Source organism: Natrix helvetica (assembly GCF_964273705.1).
Source record: "Natrix helvetica genome assembly, chromosome: 7".
Taxonomy (NCBI): Eukaryota; Metazoa; Chordata; class Lepidosauria; order Squamata; family Natricidae; genus Natrix; species Natrix helvetica.
In genome coordinates, this window is record NC_138558.1 from 66741115 (window position 1) to 66767847 (window position 26733).

The 26733-nt window shown below is 45.6% G+C and overlaps 1 protein-coding gene across 1 annotated transcript; it reads right to left on the reverse strand.

Annotated features, from left to right (window-relative positions):
- Positions 1 to 26691, reverse strand: CCKAR (cholecystokinin A receptor). The gene is made up of 6 exons (XM_081958920.1): positions 26314 to 26691; positions 22914 to 23165; positions 8893 to 9151; positions 4475 to 4602; positions 2226 to 2733; positions 1 to 1598 (listed from the first exon to the last, which is right to left on the reverse strand). Exons 1-6 carry the CDS (start codon positions 26432 to 26434, stop codon positions 1448 to 1450), a joined length of 1419 nt encoding a protein of 472 aa, XP_081815046.1. The 5' UTR covers positions 26435 to 26691; the 3' UTR covers positions 1 to 1447.
- Positions 26692 to 26733: the final 42 nt, after the last annotated feature.

Below are 26733 nucleotides of genomic sequence, written 5' to 3' on the forward strand. Positions count from 1 at the left end.
GAACACAGCGGAGCTGTCAGTCTACGGTAGCGCTAGGATGCGCGCCTCACGTTCCCCCCACAACCTGCCACCCTCTACATCGGTAAAAGTTGCTAGAAATGAGTCTTTGTGAGACTCCAAACAAATGAGAGAATGGGGGGAGGGAAACGAAGGCAGAGGAAAGAGAGAGAAATTGTGGGCCGGCTGCTGGCAGAGCGTACAACCATAGAGTGTACGCTCAGAGCGGCACTGCCAGAAGATCCAGCAGCCTACTGCAGAAAAAGCCATGCTGGGAAGGCGGGCGGCGGCAGCGGAGGTGCCCGGGCTCTGCAGGGAGAGCTGGGCCAGGGCATCATGAGGCTGGGAAGCACGCGATCGGGGAGCGGAACAGCCGCCTGGCAAACCCCCTCTCTAGCTGGGCATAACGCCACTCACCGACCTAATGGTATCCCGAAGGGACCAGGCAACGCAAGCGCCTTTGCCCCCCCGGTTCCTGTGGCTTGGCGCCACGTTGGTGAGCGGTGCTCTGCCTGGCCGGAGGGGGGGATTGTCTAGGGGGCTTATTTTCAGGGGGGCTTATATTTTTGCCCACCTGAAAAATGTGGCATGGCCTTAGTTTCAGGACATGTCGTATTTTCGGGGAAACACGGTAGGCATCAACCAAGGTTAGCATTTCTCTCTCCACCCTCCAAGTAGGCCCTAAAGGCCATGAAAGTTGCAATCAGCCACATATCAGAAGAAAGGAATATCAACAGCTCTCAGCTAGGCGAGCTAATAAAGCTTTCCTATCCACAAGCAGTACAGGTTGTCCTCGACTTACACCAGTTCATTTAGTGACCGTTCAAAGTTACAACATCACTGAAAAAGTGACTTTTGACCATTTTTCACAGTTTTCACAGAACTTTGGCTCAAGGCTCGTAAATTAATTAGGGCATCTTTTGGAAACCTGACAACGAACAAAGGTGAATTGCTACTGGTTTGCCGGTTGGGGCGAACCGGTAGTGAAAATTGCAACTGGGTCACTGAACCGGTAAGGACGGCAGGCTCTCCACACCCCCAAATCAGTTCCCTGGTCACCGCAGCATGATTCTTTCACATTTTTAATGTTCTGCACATGCGCAGACCTATTTATAGGTAACAGCGCATGTGCACACTAGCGAAGCAAACCGAACCGGCAGTAACGCCAGCAGAAATCCATCCCTGGTTACGACCTTAGCAGCATCCCCATAGTCATGTGATCAAAAGTCAGATGCTTGGCAATTGGTTCGTATTTATGACCATTGGGGGGGGGGTCATGCGATCCTCTTTTGCGACCTTCTGGCAAGTGAAATCAAGGGGGAAGCCTGATTCACTTAACAACCGGGTTACTGACTTATCCACTGCATTGATTCATTTAGCCAGTGTGGCAAGAAAAGTTATAACATGGGGCATAACTCACTTACAAATGGCTCACTTAACAATGGAAATGTTAGGCTCCATTATGGTTGTAAGTCGAGGACTCTCTGTATGTATGAACACTGGTTCTTGGTGCATCAATGCCAAAGGTGAGGGCATTATTCTTGGGTATTGATGGTGGGTTCTCTTGATCTGACCTAGAAGATCTTGCATGGTGGTGTTGGCTAGAGAAGAATAAAACATTACAATCAAATCAGTTCCTTGTTCCACCACCGCTCGGATTCGAACCTACATTAAATTTGTCATCGAAAAATGGAGCTACGGCGAGGCACCTGGGGACTTCATAGTTTATTCCCCAAACATTAAACTCTTTACTTTCCCAAATAGCTATTACATTTTTTAAAATGTTTGCCTTCCATTATCTTCACGCAGTTAATTTGGAGGCACTGAAGCTAAGCGACAAAATTAATTAGGAAAGAAAAATATGGATAAATTTTACCTTCCCTCTGATGGGTATTTTATCACAGATTATGGCAATGTGGCTCTGGATTTATTGAACTGGCCTTTGAAGAATTCTACGGGGATTTGTAGGATGAATGAGTATGCTGTTCATCTCCCAGGCCTATCTCCCAACTGTATTTGTATAAATAATTAACAGAATAACAGAGTTGGAAGGGACCTTAGAGGTCTTCTAGTCCAACCCCCTGCTCGAGCAGGAAATCCAAAAGCGCCAAACCATTTTTAGATGGGCTTGATGCATGCAGGTGACGGTCGGAGTTGTCATGCTTACAATGTTCTCCTCATCTGCTAATCACGGAGGGACAGCCATGTTCATGTGGGTGTAAGAATACCTGGAGAGGGATGCTCTGGTTGTCTTCCCTTCCTCATCCTCTCCCATTTCTGCTCGGACCGCCGGGAGGCGTGGCTTGGTGCAGCAAGTGAAGGTCGCGAGAAAACCCAGGCGGAAGCGCTTGTTCATGAAGCAATAGACGATTGGATTCACGCAGGCGGAGGTGTAGGACAGCAAATGGATGAAGGAGATGGGAGCTCCCGAGAGGAGGAGCTGAGCAGAGGTGGGGTCAAAGGCCCTCCAGGTGTTGACGCTGAAGATGGGCGTCCAACAGATGAAGAACAAGATGACGATCACAATCAGCATCCGGATAACTAGCTTCTTGGCCATCAGGTTCACGGAGGAAGAGCTGCTCCTTGGACGCTCAATCCTCTGGCTGTTGCTGCAGGAGCTGAGGGACGAAAGTTGACGGAGGGGGATCTGATGCTGATGCTTCTTCTTGTTCTTCTTCAAGTAGCAACCATCCCCATCATCGTATTTGCCTCTGCTGCTGTCCCTAGCTTTCCTTTCTGCAGGTGGAAAGCGGGATTGATGAGACCAACACTCATTAGCATTCAAAGCAATTTGGCCTCTTGGCCTCTTTCAACCCTAATCCTTCCCATGGAGTCTCCCCTCTCCCTCACAATCAGGGGTTAGCAATAGCAATAGCACTTAACATATTTTTCAGAGTATAAGACACACCTTTCCCCCCCAAAAAGAGGGTGGAAATTTGGGTGCATCTTATATGCTGAATGTAGCTTTTTGGAAACTTTTTTCAGCCATAACGAGGTGCTGACGAGTGAAGCGATCTTCCCCATTTCAGGCAAAGCACGGAAGATCAGAAGATTGCTTCACTCTTAGCACATCATTAGGGCTGAAAAAAAGCTTTGCATATTTTTACTGCAGCATCCTGTTGGAAAAATTTCCCGATTCCTTCCACCTGAGAGAAGCCAACTACGAAAGATTTGAAGACTGCCTTAAGAGGTACTTCTTTTGTCCAGTTTCTATTTTTGGGAGATAGTCCTCTCAAGGGCAAGGCAGAGCGTTCCTGTAGCTACACGATTTCTATTCTTTTGGGAATAATCTCTTTAAGGGCAAGGCAGGAATTTTTCCTATCGGCTATCTGATTTTTATCAATGCTTTCTTTCAGGCAAGCACTTGGCTGGTTTGTTGATTCAGCTTTGTTACATTTTAGAATCTGGGTCCTCGTCTTACCGATCTCAAAAGGATGGAAGGCTGAGTCAACCTTGAGCCTGGTGAGATTCAATCTGCCAAACCGCTGGCAGCTGGTGATCAGCAGAAGTAGCCTGCAGAACTGCATTCTAACCACTGCACCAATGTAGTTCCCTAAAATGTCATTCTCTTGGGATAAACTTAAATTTTATTTTATTTTGACTTATTTGCATTCCACCTTCATTATTTTTACAAATCACTCAAGGTGGCAAAGATACACAATACTCTTTCCTCCTCCTATTTTCCCCACCACAACATTCCTGTGAGTTGAGAGTGAGTGGCTTGCCCAAAGTCACCCAGCTGGCTTTCGTGCCTAAGGCTGGACTAGAACTCCCAGTCTCGTGGTGAGTGGCCCAAAGTCACTATGGTAGATAGATGATAGATAGATAGATAGATAGATAGATAGATAGATAGATAGATAGGTAGGTAGGTAGGTAGGTAGGTAGGTAGGTAGGTAGGTAGGTAGGTAGATAAGTAGGTAGATGATAGGTAGATAGGTAGGTAGGTAGGTAGATAGATAGGCAGACAGACAGACAGACAGACAGACAGATAGATGATAGATAGATGATAGATAGATGATAGATAGATGATAGATAGATAGATAGATAGATAGATAGATAGATAGATAGATGATAGATAGATAGATAGATAGATAGATAGATAGATAAGCAGCCAGGAGGGCAGGCGGGCAGGCAGGCAGGCAGGCAGGCAGGCAGGCACATACATATAGAGAGACAGACAGACAGACAATTGAGACAGAGATAGATAGATGATAGATAGATAGATAGATAGATAGATAGATAGATAGATAGACAGATAGATAGATAGATGATAGATAGATGATAGATAGATGATAGATAGATAGATAGATAGATAGATAGATAGATAGATAGATAGATAGATAGATAGATAGATATGATATGATATGATATATAGAGTGGGGGGGAGAGAGAGACATAGACATATCACTGTTTCTGCTTGTAGATGCCAAGCTATGAAGACAAAAAGCAAATGGATCAGTTCAGTCATCAAGATTACCTCGAGAAGATTTTCTGTTGCTCGCATCAAATTTTATTCCTCTATAGAGCTCCAAGGAGATTAATCCATAGGCTATCATCATTACGATCCCCGGGATAAGGAAAAGGATGAGGAGTTGGAAAATATACCTGGGAAAGCCACAAGCAAGGTTTAGGTCACCATTTTCCTACCCCGCCTCTCAGCCAACCTGATTCCCAACATGCCTCTCTACCACCACTAGACTGTGTTTTAAAAATGAGAGTAGCAATTTTAGGTGCGGATATTCCTCTTTGAGATGGGAGATCTCCATGGACTTACTTTTAGGGAGAAATAAATCAGAATGCAGTCGAATGAATACTAGAATACACGTGATTTTTTAAAATGATTATAAATTAATGATCATAAATACAGGATATTTTTGTTTTGTTTTTTGTTTTGAAAAGTTTTTGCTGCTTATCCAAGCAGCTTCTTTGGTCTTTGCCAGTTGAGTAGAGATTCCCCAGATATGTCCACCGCCCAGAGGTGGGTTCCTACTGGTTCAGCCCAATAGGTAGTAACTCGGCCGGACACGTGACCGAACCAGTTCTATCCTCAGCGCCGCCATCTTGATTTTCTCTTCTGCACAAAACAATCATCATTTGAAAAATGTAATCCCCTCCCATTTTTAATATGCGTATGCGCAGACCTTTTAAAGTGCAAATGCGCACACATGCGGGAGCAAAAATTTTCAGGCGCCGAACCGATAGTAATGCCAGCAGGAAACTGCCCCTGCCACCGCCACAGAGACAAGGCTTTGCTATCTTTAATGGATTCCTTCACTCCACTCTCAGACTTATTTACTCCAGGGGTGTCAAACCTGGCCCATGGGCCAGATCTGTTGCCCAGAAAACATTGAAGGACTGGCCCACAGCGTCTCTGCCAGCAAAAACAGTGCTCGGGAGGGCCGCATGATGGCCTGTAGTTTTATTATTATTATTTTAAAATTTTATTTACAAACATGTAAAATACACACACACAAAACTTAGACGTACATTTGCACAATACAATATGAACAGGAGTTTCCTGTTCTTTCTAATAGCAATTGCCAATCGATATCGCTCACCTTATATTGTTTCCCCTTCTATTATATTTCATTTGCATTTCACCATTCTTAACCCTCTTATCTTACTCATCTATCTGCTATATTGGCTGATTTCCTCTAGTAAATTTAAACCACTTGGATACATATATATGTGTTAATTCTCCTTAACTACTATTTTTGGGCTTTGTTGTCTTCCTTCATTGATCCTTGTTTCTTTCCTCCATCCACCTATACCATTTATCCCATATCTGGTAGTATTCTGTTTCTTCTTTTCCCTGGATTTCTTTTGTTAATTTGTCCATTTCAGCATAGTCCATAACCTTTCTTATTATTTCATCTTCGCTTTGAATTAATTTGTTTTTCCATTCTGGGCAAAGGTAATCCTCACTGCCATAATATATATGTAATATTAAATATTGAATTTCTTTTTTATATTTCGCAGTCATTATTCCTAATAAAAAAAACCTCAGGTTTCCATTCTATTTTAACACCTATTACCTCTAGCCACTTTTTGATCCTTTTCCAAAAATTTTTAGCCTCTTCATAGGTCCACCATAAGTGGTAGTATGTTCCATGTATTGATTCACATTTCCAGAATTTTGGGGAGGTATTTGTTGGGATTTTAGCTAACCTTGTTGGTGCCAGGTGATGGCTGTAGTTTTAATTATTGCTACATTGACCATTGCTTTTATACGTCTTGTTTTATTGCATTGTAAGCCACCTACAACCAGGGGTGGGATTCAGCTGGTTTGGACCGGTTTGGGTGAACCGGTAATTTCAGCAATTAGTTGGCCCCGCCCACCCACCCCTGCGCTAGTCTGTCCTATATTTCCATTGTTTGAAGCCCAGCCGATAGGCACAGCAGGGTGGATTGCCGCACCTCAGCTGTTTTATTCACAGTGGCTGAAGTAGAAGGTAAGTTTTAGAGCTGTTTTGAAATGAACTGCGTCCACACGGAACATGTGTTTGGTGCATGCACAAGCGAAGAGAGCATGCACGCATGAAACGAACCAGTTGTTACACTGGTTGAATCACACCATTGATCAGAACTGCTCTGTGTAGCAAGAAGGATGGTGTGTAAATTTAATTAATAAATGGATCAGTCAGCACCTGTTATTTCAAAAGAAAGGACAATCCCCCACCCCCACAATCCCTCCAGGATTTAGTCCATGAACATTTATTCCAGAACAAATGCTTCCTTCTTTCCTATAATTATCTGTTTTTCTAAATAAGATCAGCAGAGGAATTTCTGGAAAGTTTATTATTATAGGGCTATTTCTGACTTGAAATGTCAGAGAGGGCACACATCATTATGCTGGCCCCATATTGGCCCAGACGGCCCTGGTTTGTGCATCTCATCCAGCTATCTGTCGTCCGTCCCCCCCCCCCCCCGTGGTGGATACATAATAATTATGACATAATTATTTTGCATTCCAGCACTGTCATGATTAACAATCAGGATATCATCTGAAGAAAGGAGGCATATTAAACAAAACATCTTTCACTTGAGCTTCAGTTACAATTATAGACGATTAGTCGGGCATCTTTGATCAGCTCACCAGTTCTAAATCTACAGATATAAAAATGGCTGTGGGTGTGTATGTTCCAGCATAACTCTGTAACGCCTTGAGCAATTTCAACCAAACTTGGTACATAGATGACTTACTCTCCAGAAACAAATACTGTGAGGATAAGACACCCCTAACACCCCTTGGTGTATATGTTCTGTTAAGGTACAGCCTGTTGTGCCTTAAAATGGCTCCTACTGTACTGCTATAAAATGGCTTCTACTGTACAGTGCAGTGGAGTTGCCATGGTAACGGCTTCACAGTACTCTACAAGGGGGGGCTCCCTCTGGCAAGGGGGAAAATCCAACATTAGAAATTACATTTAGTCCAGACATTTTCCCCATATAAATAAATACCCGGGCAACGGCAGGTTATCGGCTAGTACTAAATAACAAATAAACATACTTTTGACTGATATTCGGCTACAGGTTTGATTTAATATCACACATAGTCCAAAACAGGGTAGATGATAATTTTGAGTTGTTATTATAGGAACTGCTGAAGAAATATGGGCCTATTTTTTTAAAAAATATATTTATTTGTTGAAGACTTCAGTGAGCAGGCTTGTAAACTTTGCTGTAAATCTGGAAAGATACTAGTGTCTGCAAAGCAGCTGTGCTATTTATCTGAAAAGAAGGTGAGGGCATCCAATAATTTGTCTAGGTGGCTGTCTAATTTGACAAGGAATATGGTAATGAGTGGGTGTATGTGTGTCTTTGTGTGGTGTGCGTGTGTGAGAACGAGAGAGAGAGAGAGAGAGAGAGAGAGAGAATAATTGATCACTACTTATGTACAATATTGTGCTATAGTTATACAGTTAATGTTGTAATCGAGACATTCTTGTCCCCAAACCTGGGCTCTTGCTTGGTGTCGAAGCCGATAAGTCACTGGACACCAGGTGTGATACAGAATTATACTTTTATTTTGGTACCAAGATATAAGGACCCCGATTTGAAAAGCTAACCAAGGGCCAAGATTAGAACCTTACAGCAGTTTTTATAGTCAAGGGGTGGTCGCACTCAACCCTTTGCCCTTCCCCTAATAATGCATGCATAACAGATAATATTGATTGGTTATTTGGATTTCACCCCCCCCCAAACCTTTACGCTTGTTATGTTAAATAGCTAAATGTCCCGTAACCTGTTTTTCACCCCAGGTCACGGGTATCTTGCAAAATGTGCCAGCTATGTGGGTTTTGGGGTTTTTCTTATAAGTGAGCTATTCTTGTTCCTAATATCCTGGCTAGTGGTTTTAAGGTGCTAACTTCTGTCTCGCTGTTAATGTGCATCCCCTTCCTCCTTCCTATTGCAGAGCAGAATAAAAGAACAAACAGTTTTATCTGAGGCAGCTCCCCTGCGACCCCCCCTCTCCTTCTGCAGAGGAAAGTAAAAGCAGTTTAAAACTTTTGTCTGAGGCAGCAACCAACCCCCCCCCCCCAACTCCCTCCCCCAACTCCCTTTTCAGTGAGAGAGACAGGAAAGGAGCAAAGCTCTTAATTATCAAGGCAAAGAAATGAAGGCAAGAGAAAATGTTTCATCAGCATTCATATTCCTCACTCTCATGCCCATTCCATCCACACCTAGGTCCTACCTCCTCTGATTCCCAGGGCCTCATCTGTACATACATTCCATCACCTGATCCTTCAACACCAACTGTTATTGCAATGAGTTGCAATGCTATTAGGCTTATTTTGACTCCACCAAAATCACAAATCATTCCGCTTTGCACAGTTTGATAGATTAAGACAAATGGCTTCAAAAAAACCAAGGACCTATATGGTCCACTCTTACCAGGATTGCTCGATCACTGTGCTTGGCCAATTAATGCGACACTTGGATATCGTGCTGTTAGGGAGCGCTGAAGGTACCAGTGTGCTGTAAATTGGGTATGGTGTCATGATGACAAAGGACAGGCACCATGTGGCTGCAATTACCTTCAAGGCATGGGATTTAGTCTGCCAGACACGAGACTGGAGGGGTTTGCAGATGGCGCTGTATCTCTCAAGAGAGATAGCCACCAGGCTAAACGTTGACACGCTCACTGAGACACCTAGGTGGGTAGGAAAGCAGAAATAAAGGAAGAAAATTACTGGCCTCATTTTTACCATCTTAAAACTGTAGGAAGTTAAACCACCACCCCTCTCTGCTAGAAAAGTGAAATATCCTGGGAAATATTGAAAAGGCAGAACATTATATTTCCCTGGATCAGAAATGGAGAAACGTGTTTTTAGGCAGGAAGGAGACTCACTCTTAATAGCCTCCACCTTTGTCAATGGGCCCTTAAAAGACCTGAGCCAATCTATTCTACATAACAAATATCCCCCCTTCAGGTCCAGAGTGATGGGATTAAGGCATGATAGTGTTAGCCTTTTACCCATCTCACCACAGGGCACCTGGGAAGAAGCAATGTTCAACCAAACATGGACTCACAGCCTAAGAGTTGCCCCTGAATGGCCTCATGGGAGTCTGAAAACCAATCAGAACACAAGATCAAGATCAAAGGCCAGAGAGGGCACAAAGCCAGGAACTTTCAGCATCTCGGTCTTTTTTCTTCTTCACCCAACATCTGGAAGCATGGGATCCCCCTTTTCTGTTCAGGAGCTCAAGCCATGTCATCCTGTCCACCATTAAACCATCTTTCCAAGCAGCCTCCCTGTTTCCAGCGTCTTTTTCCCCACTTGGAGCTGAACCCAGAAGGACGTTTCTTCCCACAAAACCAAGACAGAAGAAGGCAATGTGGCAGCTGATGTGTCTAGTAACAGCCAACTGAAGTTCTAACTCTGGTTTTACACCACAGATGGGAACCTGTGGTAGAGCGCCAGGTTCTGCTGCACTACAATTCTCAACATCTATGGAGATTCTCAAGTCATCCAGATCATGGTTGTCCCAAAGGTGCTTTTTCAAGAAGCTCTTGGACTTCTCTCCATCTTTTTCTTCATCTTTCCTCTTTCCCTTTCTCCTTTCCTGTCCCTTCTTGCATGCTCAAATGCAAAAGGGGAAAGAAACATTTTCCTTTTTTGTTTTGTTTTAATTTTGTTTAAAATTAGCGGAAACAAAGTCTGGGGAGGGGCCGCGCACAGCTTTCCTGAACTCCATTTTCTCTGGCAGAGGCACTGCAGGTTTCCAGGGGGGCCTCGTGGGCCAGATCTAAGCATCCCACTGGCCGGATCCAGCCTGTGGGCCTTGAGTTTGACACCCCTGCCATAAGCAATCCAGAAATCTTGAATTTATTTAACTCTTATCTAGCGCTAATTTTATGCTGGCCCGTTAGTTGACTTTGTTCTCATCTATAGCTTGAGCAATAAATCTTTTTAACTTAACATGTAGTCCTGATTCTTCACACCTGACAAGGAAGGGCTTAAACAGAGGTTGAAAACTTGGTGTTTTGGATTACAACTCCCACCAATGTTTTAAAAATTGGCACCTTGTGCCACACAAAAGCAAGGAAGGATAGGTTGGATACAACGTCCAATTTACAACCTAATGCAATTTCTTCCCCCCGCCCCTCTCAAATTAGGTTTTTTTTTTTAGCCCCCTTGGTGAAAATAAGATTGAAACAAATCAGAGATTAGTGATTTCAGTAATGCTATATACCGTATTTTTCAGAGTATAAGACGCACCTTAGTTTTTGGGGAGGAAAATAGGGGGGGGGGGAATTTCTGCCTACCAGGTATTCATCTGGCTAGTCCTTAGACTGGTCAGCATCAGCACATTAGTTCACTCGCTGGTTTTGAGGTTGGGGATGATGGCGCATAAGCTTCAGCACATTAGTTCGCTCGTGGGTTTTGAGGTTGGGGATGATGAGGGCTGTGATTCAAAAGCACAGCTGATCGTCAGAGGGAGCAGCAATTAGAAAAGCAGGCAAAGCTTGGCTCCTGTTTGGGCTGAAAAAACAGCTTCAAAAGCACAGCTGATCGTCGGAAGGAGCTCCAGTGACTAAAGCAGGCAAAGGAGGGAATGGGTACGGGAAGGCAGCAGCTGTTCCGGATAGCTATTTTGGGGACTCCGCGTCGAGCATTTGGAGGCTGAAAACGTGATACGCAGAGCCCAAAAACACAAGCCCTTGTCGGTGGCAATCTCTGCAGCCAGGAAGAGGACATGCGGAGGCCAAACGGTAGGGGCTACATTCGGAGTATAAGACGCACCCAAATTTCCAGCCTCTTTTAGGAGGGAAAAAGTCTTATACTCTGAAAAATAGAAGATTTTGGGCAAGCAGAGATTGAATTTTCATCAGGTCTTTCACAGTAAGGCAGATCAGCTAATTGACGATAATACCAAATTACATTTCCAGAATTTGTGGAAAGTAATTCAAAAGTCAAAGGAAGCAATAATGGCTTTTGAAAGTAAAAGGTTAATGCAAAGACTATTCCAGCAAATCTCTTCCCTGAAGCAAATAAGCAAAGAACCGGAGGGGGGGGGGACACTACGTATGGAGATGATTGATACACATTCTTACATAATGACATTCTTACATTCTTACAATTCTTTTAATAATTACAATTGTTACATTCCCTGTGCAACAGGAAAGATTCTTACAGAAACAGAGGTTAAGAAAGAAGGCTCCAAGTTAAAACAGGAAACTAAGATTAAATAAATCAGACTAAACCCGACTATATATTTTACTACTGCCTCAATCAAATTGATGTATCACTTAGATATTTTATCTTGTTTCTTATTTCATGATGAGGAATATTTTTTTTCTAGGTAGTATCACGTCAAAGGAGAATGACATACAGTTTTACTACCCCCAAATCAATCAGAAAGATGTCAATTGGGTAATATCAACCAGATTAATTTAGGGCTGCAATTATGGGTCATAGACAACAATAGTTAGGTTTACTGTTGTTAAGATGTTGTATAAATAAAGGTAAAGGTTCCCCATGGCCAAATGTGCTAGTCGTTCCCGACTCTAGGGGGTGGTGCTCATCTCCGTTTCAAAGCCGAAGAGCCAGCGCTGTCTGAAGATGTCTCCATGGTCATGTGACCAGCATGACTAAACGCCAAAGGCACACGGAACTCTGTTACCTTCCCACCAAAGGTGGTCCCTATTTTTCTACTTGCATTTTTACATGCTTTCGAACTGCTAGATTGGCAGAAGCTGAGACAAGTAACGGGAGCTCACTCCGTTATGCGGTGCTAGGGATTCAAACTGACGAACTGCTGACCTTTCTGATGGACAAGCTCAGCGTTTTAACCACTGTTTGCATCCCTATTTATGCCTCCCTATTTATGCGTCCCTATCTATGTGTCCCTATTTATGTGTCCCAATTCAATTCAAAAATTTCATCACCACATCCAATATGAAATTCAGGCGGAAGGACATCAACCCGCCAAGGAGGCAATTCTGAATACCATTGGACACTATGCACTATTCTATCCTACATAAGTTGAACTTGGGAAGAGGCAAATTGAAGGCGGGATGGGACAAGTCACTACAGTCAACCCACTGTCAACATGTCATGGTCAACTCACCTTGGCCAACAGGATAATTCTCCATGGCCAACTTGCCACAAATTAACAATTCAACTTAATTATTAAAAATAAATACACAATTATTTAAAGTCTTGTCATTCGCATCTCATTCTGTCCCTGTTTTTGCATCCCTTCTTTAATGATTCTATTCCACCGTTTCTTTGATACTTGTGTAACCCTTGTCCTGTAGCAAGTTGTCCTGCAGCGAATTGGCCGTGGCAAGTTGGCTGTGGTGAGCTGGCCACGGTGAATTGTCATAGATCCTGTTGAAGCGGCAGGTCAATAAAAGAATAAATGCAACTCACCCAACTAAGCAATGCCCCACCCTCCTTTTTATGTATATGTGATGCTTGTTTAAAAGGTGTGGGGCTTTGATCATGCAGAATCAAAGAATCTGCTTTTATTCTCTCTGATTGCATCCCTGGAATGTTTTGGAATGAATATGTTCATGGATGTGGCCAATTGAGACAATCAAGAACTGTAGTTTAGCTAAACCATTGTTTAACTCTTGTTGTAGTGGAGTAAAGAAGGAAGGCTTAGAATGCTACAGTTACAGAACTTGCACAGATTTTGAAAATGCAGTTTGTGGGAACAAAGTAAGTGAATGGTGAAAGCATAGACTTTCACTGTTAGGAGAAAACTATCTAGCTATCTAGACAGACAGACAGACAGACAGACAGACAGACAGACAGACAGACGGATATTTTCCATCCATCAATACCTCCATCCATTTGGATGGGTGGGTGGGTGGGTGGATGGATGGATGGTTAGCTGGATGGATGGATAGATGGATAGATGGATTGGTTGATTGGTAGATGATAAATAAATTTAGACAGGTGTGTGTGTGTGTGTGTGTGTGTGTGTGTGAGAGAGAGAGAGAGAGAGAGAGAGAACTCCAAACAACAAATGTGTTACGAAAATTTCTGATCACCTGCTTCATAAAGGTGACATTATTCCTGATTTACAATATAGAAAATGCTAACTCTCTTTCATAGGAATGCTCTGGAAAAGTTAGTAAATGTTAATAAAAAAGTTAGTAAATTCATTCAATGAATTTTATAAGAAATCATGAAGTTTTGCATAACTGGATGGGCCATTTGTCCAGAATAGTATAGGATCTCCTGCTTGTGCAGCGGTTGGTAGCAGGACCTACAAGGTACCCCCCAAATCTGTTATTCCGTTATTCGCCATGCAAATGGTGCAATGGTGTGGTATTGATATGATGATAAGCGTGGCATCCCTTTCCCTGCCTGCTGATGCCTGTCATAGGTGGCCTGGTTGCCCACTGTCACTTTCTGATGCATTTTTGCAAAATTCTCTATCTAGAAGATTAGAAGAGCTGCTGATTCTGTTCGACAGAGGAATCATTGAGTCTGTCATCTGCACCTCTATAACTGTCTGGTTTGGCTCTGCAACCAAACACAGACTTCAACAGATAATTAGTTTATAGTTTAGTTTATAGTTTATTTAATTTATAGACCGCCCCCTCTCCCCGTAGGGACTCGGGGCGGTGTACAGACCATTCATAATCAAAACAATAAAAATGACATAAGGCATAAGACATGAAACATAAACAACTCACACACACGGTCTGTTATAAAATCCCAAAACCAATTTAAATATTAAGAACAATTTTAAAACCCGTTAAAACCCCAATATAAAATTTAAAAAGCCATCCAGGAAGGTTTGAATAGATGTTAAATACAGTTACGATTATGGTTGTAATTAGGCCAGACCTGCTACTCGAAACAGGTGGGTCTTGAGTTTCTTGCGGAAGGAGCGGAGATCAGAGGTGGTTCTAATATCGGGGGGGAGGTCGTTCCAGAGGGTTGGGCCCATCACAGAGAAGGCCCTACTCCTAGGCACCGCCCGCCCACACTGTTTAGCGGATGGTACCCGGAGGAGGCCCTCTCTGTGAGAGCGGATTGGTCGCAGGGATGTATGGGGTAGAATGTGATCCCGCAAATAACTAGGTCCTGAGCCATGGAGCGCTTTGAAGATGACGATCAACACCTTGAAACGCACCCGAAAGGCCACAGGTAGCCAGTGCAGCTCGCGCAGGAGAGGTGTTACATGGGAGTACTTAGTACTCCCCATAATAACCCGCGCGGCTGCATTCTGGACCAGCTGGAGCCTTCGGGTGCATCTCAAGGGGAGCCCCATGTAGAGAGCGTTACAGTAATCAAGGCGAGAAGTCACTAGGGCATGAGTGACTGTGCAAAGGGCGTCCCGCTCCAGTAAGGGACGCAATTGGCGCATCAGGCGAACCTGATGGAACGCCCCCCTAGCCACGGCCGTCACATGATCATCTAGCGACAGCCGGGAATCTAGGAGGACGCCCAAATTGCGTACCCTATCCACCGGGGGCAGTTGTACCCCCCCAATGGCCAGAGATGGAACACATTGGCTAAAGCGGGGCGCCAGTAGCCACAGCCACTCCGTCTTGGAAGGGTTGAGTTTGAGTCTGTTGTCGCCCATCCAGACCCGCACGGCTTCCAGACACCGGGACATCACCTCGACGGCTTCGTTGGGGTGGTTCGGGGTAGAAATGTATAGCTGAGTGTCATCTGCATACAGATGGCACTCAACCCCGAATCCTCGAATGATCTCACCCAGCGGTTTCATGTATGTGTTGAACAGGAGAGGGGAGAGGACCGACCCCTGTGGCACTCCACACGTGAGCGGCCTCAGGGTCGATCTCTGCTCTCCCGCCAACACACATTGCGTCCGACCGGAGAGGAAGGAGGAGAACCACCGCAAAACGGTGCCCCTCACCCCCATCCCCTCCAGCCGACGCAACAGGATACCATGGTCGATGGTATCGAAAGCCGCTGAGAGGTCTAACAGGACTAAGATGGAGGAACAGCCCCCATCTTTCGCCCTCCAGAGATCATCCACCAACGCGACCAAAGCCGTCTCTGTGCTGTGGCCTGGTCGGAAACCGGACTGGCGCGGGTCTAGATAAGTAATTTCCTCCAGGTGTCGAGGGAACTGCTGCGCCACCACACTCTCGACAACCTTCGCTAAGAAGGGAAGGTTGGAGACAGGACGATAATTGGCTAACTCAACTGGGTCTAGGGAAGGCCTCTTAAGTAGGGGCCTCACCACCGCCTCCTTCAAGGCGGCTGGCAGGAACCCCTCCTCCAGCGAGGCGTTCACCAGACCCAGGAGCCAGTCTCGTGTAACCTCCCAGGCTGCCAGTACAAGCCAGGAGGGACACGGGTCCAATAAACATGTGGTGGCCCGCAGTCGCCCGCGTAGCCTGTCCATATCCTCGGCGGCAACAGAGTCAAACTCCTCCCAGATAGGTACCTCAAGACTCGCCTCCGGTGTCTCCTCACGATCACTGAAGGGGACCCATTCGCTCCGGATCTGAGCGATTTTGTCCTGCAGATATTCCCCAAATTCCTCTGCCCTCCCCTGTAAAGGGGCTTCCCGCGACCTCTGTGATAGGAGGGAGTGGGTCACCCGAAACAGGGCGGCAGGGCGGTTTTCTGCAGACGCAATAAGGGTGGCATAATATCGACGTTTAGCCACCCTTAGTGCCACAAGGTAGGTCCGTAAATGGGCTCTTACCTGTGTTCGGTCAGATTCGGCACGAGAGGATCTCCATCTGCTCTCTAGGCGTCTCTTGTGGCGCTTCATCACCCTCAGCTCCTTGGAAAACCAAGGGGCCAGGGTGGTTCGCTGCCACCGGAGAGGCCGCAAGGGCGCTACCCGGTCCAAGGCCCCAGCCGCCGCACTGTTCCATGCAGCCACCAGGTCCTCCGTCCGGGAGCGGGTCAGGGCAACAGGAGGTGGCCCAAGCTCCGTCTGGAACCTATCTGGTTCCATCAGTCGCCTGGGGCGGAACCATCTAAGATCCTCTGGTTCCGCCTCCCCACGATGGGGGGTGGCGTCAGGGAAGTCCAGCCGGAGAAGCGAGTGATCTGACCATGACAGGGGAGTGATCACCTGATCCCCTATTCCCAGATCACTCTTCCATCGACCAGAGATAAAAACAAGGTCCAGCATGTGTCCTCCCTCGTGTGTGGGGCCCTGAATTATTTGGGTCAGGTCCAAGGCTGTCATGGAAGCCATGAACTCCTGAGCGACCTCGGATGATTCACCCGTCGATGGCAAGTTGAAGTCCCCCATGACTAATAGTCTAGGGGTCTCAACTGCCACCTCCGCAATCACCTCGAGGAGCTCAGGCAGGGCCGCTGAAGCATAGCGAGGAGCCAAGTATGCAATCAGCAGGCCCAACTGACTCCCTGGGCCCCATCTCACACCTAGAGTCTCACATCCGGATATCTGAGGTACGATGAATTCTCTCGGTGTCAAGGCTTCCCGTATAATGACTGCTACCCCACCACCCCTACCCCGGGCACGAGGCTGATGGAATACACGGTATCCTGATGGGCACATTTCCACGAGGGGCACACCCCCCTCGTGGCCCAACCAGGTTTCCGTGATCCCTGCAAGGTCCGGCTCCCCCTCAGAAACCAGATCATGGATGAGGGGGGCCTTATTAACAACGGACCTTGCGTTACATAACATCAGTCTCATGCCACGGCTCTGTAAACCCTGACCACCTAGGATGCGGGGGTTGGTACAAACGACCGGGCGTAACCAACGACCCCGGTCTCCCAACCGACTGCAGGATCTTCTTCTGTCCTCGCATCTACCCCTTCCTGCGACCGTTGGAATATAGGAACCCTCTAAAGGAACGTTATACTGACTCCCCTCCCCCGCTCCGCTCCCTTCCTCCTCAGCCCCACCTGTTCGTCTGGCTCTACTCCTATTCCTGGTCTGGCTAGACCCACCCCCCGCCCTGGATCCCTTTAAAACATTTAAAAAACATTTACACAAAAACCCCCGGAGCCTCCTCTTCTTCCACCTCTCTGGATTAATACATCCGTCATCAAGGTGGGCCCTTGAAAGGGCAGAGGGCCATATTTGCGAGAAGGAGGACTCCCGCAATAAAATCAGGTCTACCCTAGAGTAAAAATAAACCATGGTTCAGCATGGCCTCAGATCGAATTGAGGGTGCTACAGATATTAAAATTACTTTACAAAGATGTTAAAATAGGTGCTGCATACAGCACTGAGTCCAGGAGGAAAGGGAAATGCAGAGGGATATAGGGAGGGATATAGGGAAAAAATAATGGCTACCAACCTGTCTTCCATTGAGGACCTGTATATTGCACAAGTCAAAATGAGGGCTGTGAAAATATTTACAGATCCCTCACATCCTGGGCATAAATTGTTTCAACTCCTACCCTCAAAACGATGCTACAGAGCACTGCACACCAGAACAACTAGACACAAGGACAGCTTTTTCCGGAATGCAATCACTCTGCTAAACAACTAAACAACCACAAAACTATCAAATTATCCACTAAGACTTTATTACTATTCTTCTTCTCTTCCTTCCTAGTACCTATCTCTTTCCACTTATGACTAAAACCATGTTGCTTGTATCTTTAAAATTGATCGAAGTGATGTCCCGGTGTTTGGAAGCCGTCGGGGTCTGGATGGGGGACAACAGACTCAAACTCAACCCCTCCAAGACTGAGTGGCTGTGGCTACCGGCACCTCGGTTCAGTCAGCTAATTCCAACGCTGGCCATAGGGGGCGAGCAGCTGCCCCCTGTGGAACGGGCGCGCAATTTGGGCGTCCTCCTAGATGTCCGGCTGTCAATGGATGATCATGTGGCAGCCGTGGCAAGGGGGGCGTTCCACCAGGTTCGCCTGGTGCGCCAATTGCGCCCCCTCCTGGACCGGGATGCCCTACGCACGGTCACTCATGCACTGGTGACGTCTCGCCTGGACTACTGTAACGCTCTCTACATGGGGCTTCCCTTGGGACGCGCCCGAAGACTGCAGCTAGTCCAGAACGCAGCCGCACGGGCGGTCATGGGGAGTACCAGGTACTCCCATGTGACACCGCTCCTGCGTGAGCTGCACTGGCTGCCTGTGGTCTTTCGGGTGCGTTTCAAGGTTTTGACCACCATCTTTAAAGCGCTCCATGGCATAGGGCCCAGTTACCTGCGGGATCGCGTCCTCCCACATACATCCCTGCGGCCAATTCGCTCTCACAGAGAGGGGCTTCTCCTGGTGCCGTCCGCCAGGCAATGCCAGCGGGCGACGCCAAGGAGTAGGGCCTTCTCTGTGATGGGCCCAACCCTCTGGAATGACCTCCCCCCCGACATTAGAACCACCACCGACTTCTGCTCCTTCCGGCAGAAACTAAAGACTCACCTGTTTCGACTGGCTGGCCTGGCATAATTTCAACACCTATCTCCTGGCATTTATATTTTACTGGTTTTTAAGGGTATTATTCTATAGTCTTAATTTTATTGGGTATTGGGATCTTAATGTCTGTTTCTTTTAATTATTTATTAGCAATACAGTCCTGCACATCTTTTATCCTCCTCTTATCCATCCATGCATTTTATATTTGTATATATATATTCCCCATGTAGTAATTTTAACTGTTTTAATTGTGTTCTTTGACATGGACTGTACACCGCCCCGAGTCCCTTTTGGGAGGGGGCGGTCTATAAGCGCTAATAAATTGAAATTGAAATTGAATTGATATTGTTTTATTTGTTTCCTAGTATGATATGATGGCTTATTAGTAACCTATGACTATCACCAAGTGTTGTAGCTTATGATTCATGATGAATGTATTCTATTTTTCTTTATGTACACTGAGAGCATATTGTATGCACCAAAGACAAATTCCTTGGGTGTCCAATCACACTTGGCCAATAAAGAATTCTATTCTATTCTATTCTGTTCTATTTCATTAGCATGCCCTTTAAAGAAGGAATCTCACAGAGATTTGTTAGGATTGTTCCAGGTTTATAACCAGCAATCATCACTGAAATTGACAGACTGGTATATTTTGGAACCTTTAAAAAAACACCTCCTTCTCTTTGAGGTTAAGACAACATCTCTGTATCATATCCTGATTTTTGTTTATGTAGGGATCTCCTAAAATGAGTTATCTAGCAGCATAAATCAGCAATATTTATTCAAAGGCTTCATAAAATTAGACAGCCATGATCAAATCAAATATTACACGATCCAGATGTCCAGGACCCAGTGACAGATGCCTGAAACATTTTGACACGAGCCATTTTTCTCACACGCAAATGTGAGGAAAAAAAGTTGACAGAAATTCCTCCTAAATAAACTCTTCGGTTTATGACATTTGCTGACATAAGTAAAGGTAAAGGTTCCCCTTTCACATATGTGCTAGTCCAGTGATGGCTAACCTTTTTGTAAAGGCGTGCCAAAATTGTGTGTGCACGCCCAGACCCACAATGGAATTCGCCCCACGCACTTGTGCATGCACACGCCGCCACCCCCTCCTTTTTTTGCTCACTCCAGGCTCCGGAGGCTTTCTTGAAGCCTGGGAAGGGTGAATACGGCCTCCCCTGGCCCTTCGGGAGGCAGAAAATCAGCTGGCTGGTGTGAGCATGCGCACCGGAGCTGAGATCTGCCATGCCAGCAAATATGGCTCCATGTGCCACCTGTGGTACGCATGCCATTGGTTCACCATCACAGTGCTAATAATTCCCGACTCTAAGGAGCAGGGCTCATCTCCATTACAAAGCCAAAGAGCCAGCGTTGTCCGAAGACATCTCTGTGGTCACATGGCCGGCATGACTAAATGCCAAAGGTGCACAGAATGCTGTTACCTTCCCACCAAAGGTGGTTCCTATTTTTCTACTTGCATTTTTACATGCTTTCGAACTGCTAGGTTGGCAGAAGCTGGGACTATGTAACGGGAGCTCACTCCGTTACACGGCACTAGGGTTTCGAACTGCTGAACTGCCAACCTTTCTGATTGACAAGCTCAGCGTCTTAGCTACTGAGCCACTGTGTCCCTTTTTACTCTCGTAAGAGATATCATTTTTCTTTCCAGCATCATTAATGAAAGAAAACCAGTTTTGTCCAGCAAACATAGATGTAGGAAAAAGTATAATGTTCCATGTTGATGTACCGCAGTTTGAAGACATAAAATTTAAACAACAGTCAAAGTGCTGAGACAGAGAACGACTGATTTGTGGCTATAAGTCTTACAAATTGTGTCTTCTCCTATATTATACATACCAAAAGGTTGATGTTGCTGTAAATGTCATGTTGATATGTTTCCTCACATTGCCTTTTGGATGGCAATCACCAAGAGGAAAAAGTTATTTTGTCCTTTTGAGGATTTTAGATCTGCAATTACCTCTGAGCTGTTGACTGTCATTTTTATACCCTACTGATTCATTTATTGTCTCATCAAAAAGTGTTTCCCTTTTTCCTGAAAAAGGACTTTGCCTTTGGGTTTTTCAGGAACATAGGATGATCTTCCTGCACATTGCAAGTACATCTGTGACAAGAAAGGTCGTAAAATGAAGCATAACTTACTCAACAAATGGAACAGAATAGAATAAATTAACAGAGTTGGAAGGGACCTTGGAGGTCTTCTAGTCCAACCCCTGCTTAGATAGGAAACCCTACACCACTTCAGACAAATAGTTATCTAATCTCTTCTTAAAAACACTCCAGTGTTGGGGCATTCACAACTTCTTGAGGCAAGCTGTTCCACTGATTAATTGTTCTAACTGTCAGGAAATTTCTCCTCAGTTCTAAGTTGCTTCTCTCCTTGATTAGTTTCCACCCATTGCTTCCTGTTCTACCCTCAGGTGCCTTGGAAAATAGCTTGACTCCCTCTTCTTTGGGGCAGCCCCTGAGATATTGGAACACTGCTATCATGTATCCCCTGGTGCAACTCACATTAATAAGGGATAATTACACGGGCATGGCCAATATTTCTGGCCCCTTTGAAACCAGTCCTCATAGAATAGGCAAATTTACTCAGAGACAACTGACAGGGGAATTCTGGGAGTTGAAGTCCAGAGTTGCCAAGGTTGAGCACCAGTGACTTAGATGGTTGGGGAGAAAACAATCAGAAAACTAATTCTAAGGATTATCCAATATTTCTAGCCCAGATCTTCTTGCCTTAAAGAAGAGCAGGTTTTTTTTCCTGAAGAAAAGTGTCTCAGTGTATTGGAAAACTCACAAATGCTCCAGAAACATGTCAGTTGGAAATGGTTTTCATAGTTTTCCCTTTCTAGGTTTTATATAATTGACAACTCTACCTAAAGGTGTGCACAAGGCTTAGAATAAGAAAAAAACAGCAACAGATATGCCCAGTGGGGCAGCCTGATTTTACACATGTATGCTTGTAAATATGATCTACTACAGCAGTGTTTCTCAAACTTGGCGACTTTAAGTCCTGTGGACTTCAACTCCCAGAATTCCCCAGCCAGCTATGCTGGCTGGGGGATTCTGGGAGTTGAAGTCCACAGGACTTAAAGTCGCCAAGTTTGAGAAACACTGTACTACAGTGATAGTGAAACTTTTAGGCCCCGAGTGCCCAAACTGCAAGGTGCGTGCGTGTGTGAGCACAGGAGCACCAGAAACCCAAAGACTAGCTGGCCGGTACATGAATGCTTTGCTTTTGGGCCAGTTTTTTTTTGCCTGTTTTCAGGCCATTTTTCAGGCTGTTCTCAGGGCGTTTTGGGGGGCTCTTTTTCAGGCTGTTTTCAGGTCATTTTTCAGGCCAGGAAAACAGCCTGAAAACGGCTCCAAAAACAGCCCTAAAAAGGCCCCCAAAGCCTGGGAAATGGCCATTTTGGGGGGCATTTTCAGGCCATTTTTCAGGCTGTTTTTCAGGGTGGTTTTTTTAGCTGTTTTCAGGCTGGTTTTCGGCCATTTTCAGGCTGTTTTTCATGTTTATTTAGCCAACAACTCAAGATGGATAATTGGGGAGCCGACAATAACTCCCTAGCACAGGGGTGTACATTTCATTGAGGGCCGCATCAGGGTTGTGTTTGACCTTGAACCCTAGGTGGGTATGGCCTTAGGTGGGTATGGCCTTAGGTGAGTATGGCCAGGGTGGGTATGGCCAGCTTAACTTCACTTGTGTCAGGGGCACTTGTGGTGGCCCGAGTTCTCTGCCAGCAAAAACGGGCTCCTGAGCTCCATTTCAGCTGTGACAGCCTCCTGCAACTCTGCCAGCGAAAATGGAGCTTAGGAGTTCTGCCTAGGATCCTTTCAAGCTCCGTTTTCAGCTGCGATGAACTCCTGCAGTGAAAATGGAGCTTAAGAGCACCACACACAGCCCTCCTTAGCTCCGTTTTCACTGGCAGAGGCACTGGGGGTTGATCGTTCACTGTTTCCAGGGTGGCCCTGCAGGCCAGATCTAAGCACCCTTCTGGCCAGATCCGCCCCCGGGCCTTGAGTTTAACACACACACACACCCCTAGCAAAACAAAGACAATTCTGCAGGCTCACCCATGAAATAGCTGGTAATTTTGCAGAGGGGGCTGCCAAAAATGAAATCCTGTAGGAGATTGGGGATAAGGGTGAAAGGCATGCAGAAGAAGCACAGCATGAGGTCGCTGATGGCCAGCGACAGCAGGAATAAGTTGGTGACTGTCCTTATCCTTTTGTTTCTGATCAGCACTGTGATCACCAGGGTATTCCCCAGGACGCTGAGTAAAAAAATCAAGGAATAGAGGAAGATCCGTACTGTCTGGTCCAATTCTGCAAGGTAAAGAGAACAATAATCAGAATGGAAAGAAGCGTGGTGTGGAAAATCACATGCTAAGGTCATGCTAATGGGTGGACACCTTTCTACATCAGAGGTGTCAAACTCGAGGGCTGGATCAGCATTTAGTTCTCCTCCGCAGGTTGGCTGGAGGGGAGAAACACCTCCTGCAGCACCCTGCCGGCCAAAACAGGGTACTTCCATGTCCCGTTTTGGCTGGCAGGGTGCTGCAGGAGGCCATCCAGGCTGAAAATGGGGGGGGCTGTGAGTGCCCCACCCCACGCCCAGTGGTGGGGTTCAGTCAATTTGCACCTATTGGGGAGAACCGGTTGTTAACTTTCTGAGCAGTTTGGAGAACTGGTTGTTGGAAGAAATTTCATTTCGTTTTTTACACTTTACAGGGCTAATCCTGTAAGGAAGGCAGGAAGCAAACACTCTGGTGTTGTTTCTAGCCTACCGTATTTTTCGGAGTATAAGATACACCTTTTTCCCTCCAAAAAGAGGATAAAAATCTGGGTGCGTCTTATACACTGAATACAGCATTTTTGGCATCCTGATACCCCGCACCCTTTACAAAAATGGCCATGCATAGACTTTAGGAGGCTTCCAGATTGCTCGGGGCTGGGGAGGGCAAAAATGAGTGGGAAAAGGGCCAGGTTTTGCTCCTTTTTTACCCTCCCCCCAGCCCCTAGGAACACTCTATAAACCTCCTAAAGGTTGCACTACATGGGAAATGATATGCGTGGAGAATAAGGATCCAAGATTTCTGGGTGTTATCCTAAAAAAAAGGTGTAATTTTTCCCACTGAGACTTGAAAGCTAGAAAGGAAGCAGTGTGGCAAGCAATACCTCCACCATGAGTAGCTTGCTCTGAGTCCTCTTTAAGAGTGGGGCTTCTACAAATATGTTGTGGGCCACCAGCAGCCATCGGAGCTGGCAGCAGATTTGGACATTGAGGAGGTTGGGGAGGAAGATGGGCCAGTCCTGGAGTCTGGGGAAGGCTCTGATGAGGGCTCTGTGTCGGAGGCAGAGAGGGGGCCAGGGCCGTCCGAAGGTTATCAGCTGCCTTCAGAGTCAGACATCAGTGAGGCAGACGAACAGCTGGAGCCTGTTCCCAGTGTGCGCAAGTGCAGAGTTGCCAGACGAAGGGAACAGCTAAAGAACAGGGGTCGACTTGGGAGTAAGGCCACAGGTGGATGATGAATGCCCCCCCCAGAGGAAATGAAAGAGGAGTGAAAGGGGAGGGGAGTTTGCAGGAGACAATTAGTTCACTTAATTGGTTCGTGACTCTCAGAGACTCCTTGCCAAATTTTGCAGATATCGACCTGGCAGCTCTCCAAGCCAGATAAGGTCGTGACTGTAAATCCTCCCTTGAAAGACTTTGCTGGATGTAAATGAGCAGAATTCACAGTCAATTAATAAAAGGGTTTTTTGTTGGGACAAGGAGTTTGCTTCATGCTCTTGGGAAGCCTCGGTCAGAACAAATTACTTGAAGGAAAAAATCTTTGCTCCCACTCACCGTTTCTTTCCATTGCCAAACCCATAAGCAATGTCCCCTTTCACTACAATCAGTCTGGGAATCATTGTTAGCAGTTATGGAGTACCAAGCGTGAGGTTTACCAGTGGTTCAAAATAGAATGATGCAAAGGGAGCAGATGGCATTTGGAGAGAAGAAGCCATAAGCAGGAGGAACAATCAGTCCAACTGATTTCTCTCCAGTTAGTTCCTGGGAAATGCCAGTTAGCTCAAGACAGGGAAGTATGATAAATACTCTATTTATCATACTTCCCGATTAGCCCTCTAAAAGGGCTAATCATGTGTCTTGCTTGATGCTGCTCTCCTATACCATCCTTCCTGCCTGCCTGCCTGCCTGCCTGATTGGAAATTTTATATTCGCTCTCAGTTTTCTGTCTCAGCCCCAAAGAATTGAGAAACTATGATGTTCTAAGGAGGATAATGCTGGTAAAGTTAACAAAAGAAGGGGCAGTAATCTTATACAGAGGGCCACCACAAAGAAGGGGGGGTCAAGCTATTGTCCAAAGCACCTAAGGATAGGACAAGAAGCAATGAATGGAAACTAATCAAGCTAGGTTGGTGGGGTACACTGAATTTTAAAGGAAGCCTCAGAAAGGTTCTTGCCTTGGTGTGAAAGTTAGACTAGCATCTGACCAGTTAAACTGAGATACGCTTGAATTTATAAAGAACAGTTGCTGGAACTGGGTATGTTTAATCTGATGAAAAGAAGGACTAGGGGAGACATGATAGCAGTGTTTTGATATCTCAGGGGCTGCCACAAAGAACAGGGAGTGAAGCTATTCTCCAAAGCACCTGAAGGTAGGATAAGAAGCAACGGATAGAAACTAATCAAGAAGAGAAGCCACCTAGAACTAAGGAGAAATTTCCTGATGATTAGAACAATCAATCAGTGGAACAACTTGCCTCCAGAAGTTGTGAACGCTCCAAAACTGGAAGCTTTTAAGAAGAGATTGGACAACCATTTGTCTGAAGTGGTATAGGGTCTCCTGCTTGAGCAGGGGGTTGGACTAGAAGACCTCCAAGCTCCCGTCCAACTCTGTTATTCTGTTATACAGAGTCCAGTGCAACCTCCAGTGTATCTCTGGTTGCTTTCGTTACCCTCTAAAAATACAGTTTATCAGCCTACGTGCTCCTTTGATTGCTTTTCATTTTATTTTTGTAACTCTATCCTCTTATGTTTTTTTAAGGTGTTGATTTGTTAGGCTTGGAAAAACCATTATTCCTGCTTATTGCACCATGATTCAGCTAAACTTTGAAGTTTTACCATTTTTCTAGTGTTGTGATTCTATTAAGACAGCAGGAGACTAATAGATAATTGCGTGTTTTAACAGGAGTGGCCAGTTCCTCCCACATACCTTTTAGAGCAGCACTTGAAGAGTTCATTTGAATATTTGAACTTAATTCTCTCAGATCTTTTCCATCCTGCCCTGCAACTTTTAACATTTCTAGTGGTTTAAACCGAACATTAATGAACTTGTTTCTGCTTTTCCTCTTTCTCTGATCCCCAAATGTCACTTTTCACACGGCCTGACTTGGAAAACCTTCACAAATTGTTTACTTTAGATTAGCTGCCGGTAGATTCCTTCTTATTTTTCCGAAGGGCACTCACCTTTAAAAGTCTGGGGAGGGTGGTTCAAGCAGAAAATGGTGAAATTTTCCAAGTCAAGTTCGCAGAGGAGGGCAGAGATATTGGCGCTGAGGTCAATCAGACTGTCGTTAAAGAAATCCATGCTTTATTCTCCCGAAGTGGGGCTCTACAACAAGCGGCATAATTTTCCCACTACGCATCCATCCTTGGATAAAGGGAAGTGAGCCTTGCCAAACAGACTGTCAGTTATCCCAGAGAGCTGTCCTACAGCCGTCCCTATGGAATGGTAAGTCCAAAGTAGTCTAAGGAGCATGAGGGACGATGGCTTCTAGCAAGGCATGAGAAAGCTGGATACCGCAGAAAAACGCATGTGTGCACACCACACATCTCCCCCCCCCCCGTCTCTCCGCTAGATCCACCCCTTCCCTGTAATTGACTGTG

Bases quoted from the DNA above. Each gene is read 5' to 3' on its own strand.
- CCKAR (XM_081958920.1), bottom strand. From the start codon at position 26,434: ATGGATTTCTTTAACGACAGTCTGATTGACCTCAGCGCCAATATCTCT. The intron at 23,166-26,313 runs GTGAGTGCCCTT...TTTACCTTGCAG, and splicing joins CCCTCCCCAGACTTTTAAAG to AATTGGACCAGACAGTACGG. The intron at 1,599-2,225 runs GTATTCTTACAC...ATTCTTCTCTAG, and splicing joins ACCAGAGCATCCCTCTCCAG to CCAACACCACCATGCAAGAT.